At 43.2% G+C, this 11,149-nt stretch overlaps 1 protein-coding gene and 1 pseudogene across 1 annotated transcript; one reads left to right on the top strand and one right to left on the bottom strand.

Moving 5' to 3' along the window:
* Positions 1-8: 8 nt before the first annotated feature.
* LOC119439973 (kinesin-like protein KIF11) lies at positions 9-3,665 on the bottom strand (annotated as a pseudogene).
* Positions 3,666-4,545: 880 nt separating this feature from the next.
* LOC125942146 (uncharacterized) lies at positions 4,546-5,949 on the top strand. Its single transcript, XM_049660292.1, has one exon. The coding sequence runs from the start codon at positions 4,546-4,548 to the stop codon at positions 5,947-5,949; it is 1,404 nt and encodes a 467-aa protein (XP_049516249.1).
* Positions 5,950-11,149: the final 5,200 nt, after the last annotated feature.

The following is an 11,149-nucleotide window of genomic DNA, read 5'->3' as shown; positions in this document are numbered from 1 at the left end:
TGTGCTCTCTTGTCAATTGCCCCAGAGCGGCCAATGTTCTCGCTCCCCTCAAGGTCAACCTTGGTGCAGAATAGGATCACAAAAAAAATTACTAATGCAGTGTGCAGACACACAAGAGTAAACAGCAGGTGGTGAGCGAGATGGAAACAAAACACCTGGCACATGCTTAGCACATTGTAACTATTATGTGACACTTAAGATCACACGGAAAAGGCAACAGCTGCACCAATGACATGAACCAACTCATCATGGTAGACTAAACTGATTAAATACAGTTTTGGGGCACAAGTACAAATTGCTAGTGACGCTAATGCCTTGTTAACCATAAATGAAGCAAGCGAACCACATGACGCTTGATGCCTCTAAAATTGGTCACACTGTTACTCACGAGGTTGAGCTAGCCGGTTTTCACCAGCTCCTCGCCATCCGCTGTCGTCTCGCGGATGTGAACTGTAATCGAGAAGACGGTATGGCTACGTGAAGATGTTGCGTTGAGAAGTGTAGCCGCAGTTTGACATTTTTCAGCCCCCTTTGGAGTATGAAGAACACTTCTTCACGGTTATGCACCGTGATCTCCTCTAGGCCCTGAATTATGACGGCACCCTGAAAATGTACAGGAGGAGCTGTGAGATCTGGCAAAATATTCCTGCACATGAAATCAAGTACAATTTAACGCATCAGTGTTTTACTGCCCCATGCTTGCTGGAAGTGAACATTTAAATGTGAATAACAGTGTTTGCAGGTAATCAGCTGCACATACAATGAAAACAAGGGAACTTGTTCAATGCATATAAAATACGAAAGTGCTTAAGCTTCAGCCAATGATAACTTGGAATAAAAATGCAAGAGAGACAACTTAATTATTGTTTAGTTTCTCCTAGATGAAGGCACTGGACACAAGGTACACGGGCAGTTCTATATACTGTTCTAGCTTCTGTGCCTTGTTAGTTGCCTTTCAAATCATTTTTAAGCTGATGTTCACTTGAGAAAAAGCAAGAAGGAAACAGTGAAGAAAAGCTATATGTGCATTAATTCGCATCTTTTCAAAGGACTACACACAAAGGCTTAGAATTCTAGCTACAGTGCTGGGAAGCTAGGCAACTTCTAAATAATGGAAGTGGTTCAGTAGTAGGCTGCCACAGACTGCAGCTCCATGGAGCTACACAATAAAAAAGAAGTACTATTTTCTAACACAGGATCAGTTAAAATTGAGTACAAGCAACAAAAGCAAATAAGTTGTTACAGAAGATTATCCACAACTGGCCGTGTACTTCGAGAAGAGCTTCCTCTCCATGTGGCAAATATGCAAAAGACCATTATTTATTACACATGGCACTAATCAAGTATTTAAGTTTGTAGCTTGGGGCTGTGAAACTCGGGTTTACCAAGTATATCATTTTTGCACTGTACCCGAGTGCTCAAATATCTGTCAAACATTGCTCAACATGACAAACCGCCTAGAGCTGCAATTGCATATATAAAACCATTCAAGTGTACTTGCAAGTAACAACTGTAAACAACTTAACAGCATGTGCGACTAGGAGTATAATCAAGAATATACACCAAATAACCTAGAACATCCTCTCAAATTAAAACACAGGTAGAAAATGTCAATGAAAAAAATAACTTATGGGTGAATTTACACACAGAAAGATACAGCAGCATAGGGAGAAACTTTACACACGGAAAGAACACCTGAACCTTGAGGCACAGCAGTGGATGTTCCTCCATAGTTGCCCAAGCTTCGAGGAATGCTTGAACTAGGCAATGAATAATGCAGCCATTTCAGGACAATGTGCACTTTGTGCCAGCATTCATATTAACACATGCCAAAATTAGAAACACTAATCAAGAAGCCCACATGCACCTTCTTTGAAGGGTCATCGAAGATTTTCAGCTTTTTGTTATCATGGGCGCCGAGGAGGTCACAAAGCTCCTCATGGTATAATTCCACATATGAAACTGTGCACGTAAGCTCTGAGAGAAGCTCGTCTAACAAGTGATGGAGTGTCCGTGGGATGATACCAGCCAAGGGATCGTCGGTCCAGTTCATGTTTCCATAAGATCTTTTACCTTCCATTGTGAAGGTCTTGCCAGAACCTGTTTGACCATATCTTAAATCATAAAAGCGAGTGGTCAAAAGCCGATTACTATACCTTCATAGAAGCATTGACAGTACAGAGGCAGAAACACAGGTAGAAAATGTAAATGAAAAAAATAACTTATGGGTGAATTTGCACACAGAAAGCAAAGCAACACTTGGGTGACAATGGGCAGCATGCACAGTCGACATTTAAAAAGAGCACAAGAAGAGAGTGCTTAAGCTTTACTGGGACACACAAGGCCAACTCCGGCAATTTCTCTACGTCAACGGTTGTCAATGAAATTTGCTGGGTACATTCCTCTGCACCCTTCCATCATGTCCTCAAGAAGCAGGTTTGAGAGTTACTGTAATCCATCAACTGGCCACAGTGTTACGACATAAAAGGCAGTATACACGGAGCACGCTGGGAATGAATGGCAGACAACAGTGTGGAGGAGTGGGCGATCGTGAGCTAGTGTTTGGCACGAGAAGTTGCTGTCAATTGAGAAATTACGTTCGGCGTGGATGGGCAAGTGATCGGTGGCAAGTGGTGTTGCATTGCTGGCTGCACGAACTTCGACATTCGCTCAAACTGTGTGCGGCTGACGAGAGCCGATCACATTCAGCCAAGGTTAGGCCTATCACAATTGCCGAGTTCATGTGTCTATACTTCTGGCAGACCCAAGCGACAGACCTGAAGCTAATAAGCCATTAGGATGAAGATAACTGCTTTTGTAGGACAGTACTGACCATACGGACTTGAACTTAACTATCCATTTCGTACAGTTCACAAACAATAATCAAGAAGCGATGACATGGCACACTATCAACATTGGTACATTGCTGTTCTCGAAGACTGCCAGCCCCGCTCGCCTGCACTTCCCCAAATCAAGTGCAACTAGGCTCATGGATGTATTTTTATGTATTGTTATGCGGACTCCTTATTTAGCTTCCAAGCTGACTGCCAGTGGCATCAGTACTGGCATCAGTGTCTCCACTATAAAACTATGCATTCTCTAAATGAACGATAATATGCACAAAGTCTTTTTTTTTAGGTCTGCTTTATGAAACACATTAATTGTGTGCATGAAAAAGAGTACGAAGAATGATAAGTGGGCAGCAGAGCGCATACTATACGGTCTCCCGCTCGCAGTTTTCAATAGGTGTTCAGTCGCTAATAACAGCACGAATCAAATTGATGCGACAGTGCTTTCAAGCACACAATCCATGTGTTTTGCTATGTTCCGACATTATTCGATGTCATTGATGTGCGGCTTGCATTATATTTGAAGCGGGCACTGTACCATGCCGATGTAAACAAATGCACCGGTCAGTGCTCTACAAGTTGACATAAAAGTGCAGTAATCCGCACTCCACTCCATCTAATAGGGAGTAGATGGTACTACCGAAACGCTGCCCTGAGAACGGGTAAAACACCTAAAACACCTAAAATGGCTGCTCAGTCAGGTTTCGGTTTCGTTGCGCTTTTTCACTTATATAAAATTATTTTCGAATTTATGGAACAATTCTACCAGACACGTGACGGGAACTGTGGAACCTAAAAATGTCATTACCCTGACATGGTCAAAAAAAAATTTGAGAGTTGCCCATTAACGAACTACTGACTCAAATTGTGTGCTCAGCTTTTCTTGAATTTGGGTTTGATGAGAAAATGGGGAAATGCGCGACGGCAATTCCGCGAGGTCAGACCGCTGTGAGGGACCAAGATCGGATGGTGAAGTGTGAAGGCGACGGCGGCAATAGCGAGCGTGTCCTGAAGCAACGTCCTTAGACTACTTCTAAGAACGTTGTCCTGAGGCAACGTTCTTAGAAGTAGTCTAAGAACGTTATCCTGAAGTGCAGCAGGCATAACAGATGGGACAATGGTCAGGCATCCGCCAAGGGTTGCCAACTGTCGGCTCGGCCCAAGATGCAGTAGTAGCGGCGGCAGAATTGGCAGAACCAATGCAGTCACGAAACGAGCGAATAACATCCTTGCCAGGCTTCGCTTGCAGCTCACATACATGGGGGAGGATGGGAGAGGGCAAAGGCTACGTAAGAAGGCAAGGAAACCCTGCAGCACTTGCGGGCAAAGTGGATAAATTTAAATTTAAGGTACGCTACGATACATTTCTACTATCCCCGAAAAATAAACCCCGTGCAAATTTGTTAAACAGGCATTAGACGCTTTAAAGCTCTGCAGCATCTAGATGATACTACAGAAATGGTAGCCCATCAAATCAATTCTGTACCCGCCGCAGCAGTTTAGGGGCAATGGCGTTGCTCGAGTACGCAGGTTCGATCCCAACCACGGCAGCCGCATTTTAATACAGAAAATGCAAAAAGGCTCGCGTATTCAGGTTTTGGTGCATGTTAAATAATCCCAGGCAAACAAAATTAAAAGGCATTTTAAAAGGCAAATTAAAAGGCAAATTAGAGGGCATGGCACTTGGCTGACAAGCATGATGCCTAAAACGCCGTTACTGCTGTTGCAGATGCTGCCGTGGTTCCTCGTCGGAATGTCGGAGAGGGACAATGGATGCCTCTTTTTCGTCGTCGATGCGCAACTTTGCAGAAATGCAAGCTTGGAGTGCGCATTTTCCGGACTCGCTGCCACGGGTGTGACGTCACCAGCGACCAGTCTACAAAAGGAGCAACGCGAGAACATCGGCTTCAGAGGGCATGGCACTTGGCTGACAAGCATGATGCCTAAAACGCCGTTACTGCTGTTGCAGATGCTGCCGTGGTTCCTCGTCGGAATGTCGGAGAGGGACAATGGATGCCTCTTTTTCGTCGTCGATGCGCAACTTTGCAGAAATGCAAGCTTGGAGTGCGCATTTTCCGGACTCGCTGCCACGGGTGTGACGTCACCAGCGACCAGTCTACAAAAGGAGCAACGCGAGAACATCGGCTTCAGAGGGCATGGCACTTGGCTGACAAGCATGATGCCTAAAACGCCGTTACTGCTGTTGCAGGTTAGTTACTACTCTACGTATCGCAGTGATAATAGATGCTTGTTCGTCCTGCCATGCCCTCGTAGATGTTGTGCTATTTTGGTGGATTGCTGGTCAATACTGCTGTTGCTGCTGATGGCCGGGGATGTTGAGGAAAATCCAGGCCCAAAAACTGCTGAAATCTTGCAGGAAATTCTGGGAAATCAAAATGCATTGGATCGCAAGATAGATGATATCAAGAAAGAAATTGCAGAAGTGAATGCTAAAACTGATAAGATGCAAAGTGTGCTAGCCATGTTCGACGAAATGAAAACTAGAATAGATAAATTGGAGACCACCGTACGAAAACAGTCTGAAAAGTTAATCGATTATGAAAATAGAAGCAGACGAAATAATCTTGTGGTGTTTGGTCTTACTGAAAGCGCGAACGAGTCTGCACAAGTGTTAAATAAACGCGTTGTAAATGACATTTTTTCTAAAGTTCTTGGCATAGAAATCACTACAGTGGAAAGAATTCACCGGATTGGCAAAGTAAATCCTGATAGACCAAGGCCTGTGATCTTGAAATTTTATGACTACAAGGAAAAGAATACCGTCCTCAAAAGCTGCGCAAAGCTAAAGGGAACTTCAATCAGGATAAGTAATGACTATGCGAAGGAAACTGTGCTGATACGAAAGAAGTTATGGGAAAGTGCTGCCTTGGACAGGGACGCAGGCGCAAAAGTAGTTCTTGTGCACGATAAACTTCGGATAAACGATCAGTTATACGCATGGGATGACGTCAGAAACAAGCGCTACTTGCTCTCGGGCAAACGTGATACTGATCAAATGAAGCGAAGTGAGCGTGTTGTATCAAGTAAGTCAAATGGATCTGATAGCTCATGCAGCTCATTTGAGACACCAAAAAAATAGCTAAGATTGCTCTCGTTTAATGCGCGCAGTATAGTAAACAAGACTACGCATCTTGAGTATTTATTGCTTTTGCACGACCCTCACATAACCACCATAACCGAAACATGGTTGCATGGAAATGTACCGAATGATTGCATTGTTCCTCCCAGTTACAACATATTTAGAAAAGACAGAGACTCACGTGGAGGTGGGGTGTGTATAATAGTTAAAAGTTCTCTGAATGCTTCGTTGATTGATTGTGAAGTACCAGAAACTCTCTGGTGTAAAATAACTCGTGAAAGTACTGTTTTTCTTATCGGAGTTGTATATCGGCCACCCTCAAGCTCCCCTGAGTTTCTCGAAAACCTGAATAAGTTTTTATATTCTCATGTAAATGGGAACACTAGGTTGGTAATGACTGGAGATTTTAACCTACCGCATATAGACTGGAAAAATTTTTCGTATAGTGGTGTGGATTCAGTAAGTGCTGAAAAAATACTAGACATTATGTTTACGTACAATTTGAAACAAATCGTGCTTGAAGATACTAGAATTACACCGACGTCAAGGTCAGTACTAGACTTGGTGTTCCTATCAAATAAAATAAATGATTACAGTGTGACGGTAGAAGATGGTATATCGGATCACAGGATGATCTGTCTCGATGTGCCTATCCGAGCAACTAGAAAAGTGAAGAGCTATGTTCCAGTAAAAATTAAGGACTATGCTAGGGCTGATGACACTTCGATTCTTGATTTTTTGGAGATTCAATTTGATACTTTCAAGAGTACCGCTGGTCTAAAAACAGTAGAAGAATTATGGCAAGAATTCAAATGTGTTATAAGTCATTGCATAGACAAATATGTTCCATCGCGGGTTAAAAAAACAAAGCAGACAAGTCCTTGGATCACTCGAGATATAATTCATATGAAAAGAAGAATTAAGAGATGGCGTAAAAGGAACACGTCGCCAGTGGTCTTGGCTAATCTAAAAACTGAACTCAAGCGTACTTTGGCTAAATCTAAACAAACATTCTTTGAAAAAAACCTCAGCGATTTCCTTAGGTCCTCACCACAAAAATTTTGGCGATATTTTAGCGACAGGAAAGAAATGGTTGACGAAATTCATGTTGGAAGCAACATTATAAGAGAAAAGGATAAAATAGCAAGCAATCTTAACAATTTTTTCCAATCTGTATTTACCGTCCCAGAAACTACTGTGAGTATAGAAGAAGCCTTACATATTCCCCCTACTGTTCCAATGGAAACACTTGAAATCAACCAGCAAGGGATATTTCAGCAACTACTCAAATTAGATACGAAAAAATCGAGTGGACCCGATAATATACCTGCTGTATTTCTCAAACGATACGCAGAATGGATGTCACATTATCTAACTATCATCTTTCGAAAATCATATACAACTTGCTCACTGCCGCAAGACTGGCGCACCGCGTTCGTGATACCTGTATTTAAAGGAGGTAACCGAAGACAGGCAACAAATTACCGTCCAGTGTCACTTACTTCAGTTACTTGCAAAGTCTTCGAACATATAATAGCAAAACACATACTCAGGTTTCTAGATCAGAACAACTTACTATATCCTTATCAACATGGCTTCAGGACCGGGTTATCAACTGTTACACAGTTAATAGAAACAATTCACGACTTTGCAGGTGCAGTAGATATAAGACAACAGGTTGATGTGGTTTGCGTGGATTTTGCGAAAGCTTTTGATAAAGTGCCTCATGTCGAATTAATCTTCAAATTACACAATGCAGGAATAAATGAATGTGTAATAAAATGGATTGAAGCATATTTAACAAACCGTACGCAGGTAGTTAAACTGGATGACTATGTATCAGATTCATTACCTGTACTCTCAGGAGTGCCCCAAGGCTCAGTATTGGGACCACTACTGTTTCTCCTTTATATCAATGACATCAGTAGTGTGGCAGAAGAGGGTGTTCAGGTTAAGCTCTTCGCAGACGACTGCTTAATTTACACCACAATTACTAAACTAGATGACCAGCTTAAAATTCAGAAATGTTTGCAAAATTTAGATGATTGGTGTAAGAAATGGAAAATGGAAATAAATTATTCCAAATCTACATATACACACATCAGTAAAAAGAAAGCTATCTATTCCTTTTCTTACAGCATTGCCGGACACTTGTTGGAGAATGCGCACCAGTTCAAGTATTTAGGGGTAACAATAACACGAAATTTGACATGGAACCAACATATAGATAACGTCTGCATGACAGCCTATCAAAAGTTGTACTTTCTGAGAAAAAAACTAGAACATGCATCGCGTAATGTAAAACTTATTGCATACACCACCTTCATCAGGACGATACTAGAATATTCAGCCGTTGTTTGGAGCCCCCATCAAGTGACGCTTAAGAGGAAGTTGGAAAGGATACAGAGACTGGCGGCACGTTTTATTTGTTCGACGTACCGAAGGAAGGAATCGGTCACGCTGATGTTACAGCGTTGCAACTTGGATCTTCTAGAGGTTCGTCGAAAGAAATTTAGGCTGAAGGTACTTTATCAAATAATGCAGGATCAACTTAAGATTGATAAGCTCAAATATCTACATGCTCCAGGCAAAAGAAACCCGCGAACTAACCACGACTACGTCATAAAGCCGTTCCAAACTAACAGTGATACATTTCGATACTCATTTTTTCCGGATGCGATAGAAATGTGGAACCAATTGCCAAACGCTATTGTTAGCCTAAAAGATGTCACCGACTTTGAAAACGCTGTTGAGGCGTATTTACGGGAGTTACCAATTTAGTTTGAAGTGCCAAGTGATATGTGCGACTTGGTGTTCATTGTACGTATTTTGTAAATGACATGTGTGTGCTGACCAGTATTCAAGTGAACATCTTATTCACTGTGAATTGACTTTGCGTACACTGACATTGTGCATATTTCTTGTGTGTAATTGTATTGTCCTCTCTGTTATGACCCTCTATGAGGGTTGACAGTATTAATAAATAAAATAAAAAAATGGAGTCTGCCACTGCAGCATTCCTAATAATCAGATTGTAGGCTTGGCACGTAAATCCTTGTATATTCAACACTTCTGCCACGATGTGCTGCTCTGTGCGAGGCAATGACAGTGCTAACCTTCTCACAGGCTATGAATAATCACGCACAACAGCCCCTCAAGCAAACACGTCTTGCTGTGCGTCCTGTGTACTATGTAGACAAAAAGTGGTGCACGCAAGGAACATTTAACATGAACTCGCCACTCTAGTATTGGACTAAGCTCTGATAAACTACCCTAATTATCACTTACCGACAATCAACCCAAACAGCACAGAAAGCTTCGCTTACATCTATTCCCACAGTGCATGGGATCCACACGATTTTTTTTTTGTCCTGGTCACCCACCTAACAATTATTGATCGCAAATGGACATAGTGGTAGACCTATGAAGCTCATCGGTCATTACGTGCAGTCTCCATATTAAGCTTTTGCCATAGCCTCACACACTTTGCATGAAGGCTGGCCAACCAACGTTTTCCTGTACTGCCTCATTGGGTATGCCTCTTGTGTGCACCCAGAGCAGTGCAGCTAGATTTGTAGGGCCCGTAAGGGGGGGGGGGGGGGGGGGAGACTGGCATAGTACCACACTCCCGAAAGTGAAGCCAGGCACAGCCACTCTTTTCCACAAACCATGCGGGCCTCGAAGCGGAGAAGGACCATAGGGCCTTGGAGCGATGACCTCATCACCTTTGTTCATTGCTTTTCGTCATAGCTCTGCATGTAGTATGGGGCTGCTGTGATGGTCATTGGCCCAAGCCATGGAGTTACCTTCTATGGCGAGCTACAAGGTCTCTTGGAGAGCAGCGGGAGCAAAGGTAATTGCCTCAGAATTTCTGACATTGAACACAGTGAACAAGCTTTGTGCTTTCCTCGCAGCATATGTCTAGCAGGTCTTGCAGCTTGTCAGGGTTGTTTGCCATGTAGGGGACATCATCGGCATAAAACAGCGCTAGTATATACGCTTCATGCTGGTAATGCCTTCCTCTTTATAAAATAGGTTGAAGCCCAGCCCACTTCCTGTCAGTGCTACTCCATGGCGAGACTGAGCATGAAGAGCAAAGATGACACAGGACATCCCTGTCACAGGCTTCTCAATACTTGGGGCCCGAGGTCTTTCTTCCTCACTGGATGACAGCTTGAGCGTGTGCATACGCCTTCAGCAATGCAAGCATTAGTCTGCTGCACCTGCATGTCTAACAGAGTGGACTGCAAGCTTCTCTCACATCACACAATTCGGTAACCCTGCACACCCTGAAGTTTTTCAGACAGGCCTTGAACTCCGAAAGTAAAGAGTTGTGAAATTTTGTCCGGCCCAGCCTAAATTATCCTCGCAAGCAAATGCAGGGGCGATTCATGTAGTACTATTCTTTACGCCTAGCTGAAGGCGAAGTTGATCAAAGCGCCGCGCTGGAGACGCGGGAAATAACCACAGCAAGAACACTCACGCAAATACGGTGCAGTTGTAGCCCATCATGACCTCGGCTGTGGTGGGCTCCATGACTGCGCGGTACACATCGATCTGCATGACAGGAAGTAAATAAAAATTATATTAAGCTCCAAGCAATTGGAGTCGGTGACAGCAGTAAGGGCCTAAAAAGGTGAACATGCTTACCTGCTTGGCATCAGGTTCAAATACTGTCAAATGTGAACGACTTGCTAAGGCTCCGCTCCGGAATGACTGTCATTTACACTAAGTAACTCCTTCCTTTCTGGTACGACTTCAACAGTTTTGATGAAGCCATTCCATTTCTCCAACAAGTTTGGGGTGGGGGCCTGCACAGTCGTGTGGTCTATACTTTAAGAATGCACGAAGCCACAGGGAAAACACGTAACACTCGCTCACTTTTGCATCGCAACGGAATGAACCATATGATGCACAACGCACAAAATAAACGGTAATAAGCTTACCGGCACCGTACACAAACTTGAATGTGTTGGTTACCCAGCGTTCTCGAAGTCATGGTGCTGTGATACAAGGTACAGTGAATTCAGAAAGGGATCATGCCGAATTCTCGCGAAATTGCAATCGTAAATTGCATAATTCAGGCTTAATTAGATGCAGCACGTGCAATGCTGCCGAACGGCTGCACGAGAATTCTAGCACGGGCAATGCTGCTGCCGATCCCTCAAGTAAAAAAAAAATTGACTCCAATTAGCTTTTC

Source organism: Dermacentor silvarum, chromosome 1 (assembly GCF_013339745.2).
Source record: "Dermacentor silvarum isolate Dsil-2018 chromosome 1, BIME_Dsil_1.4, whole genome shotgun sequence".
NCBI classification, from domain to species: Eukaryota; Metazoa; Arthropoda; class Arachnida; order Ixodida; family Ixodidae; genus Dermacentor; species Dermacentor silvarum.
Note: the sequence above shows the minus strand (reverse complement) of the source record. Positions and strands in the feature narration are given on the sequence as shown.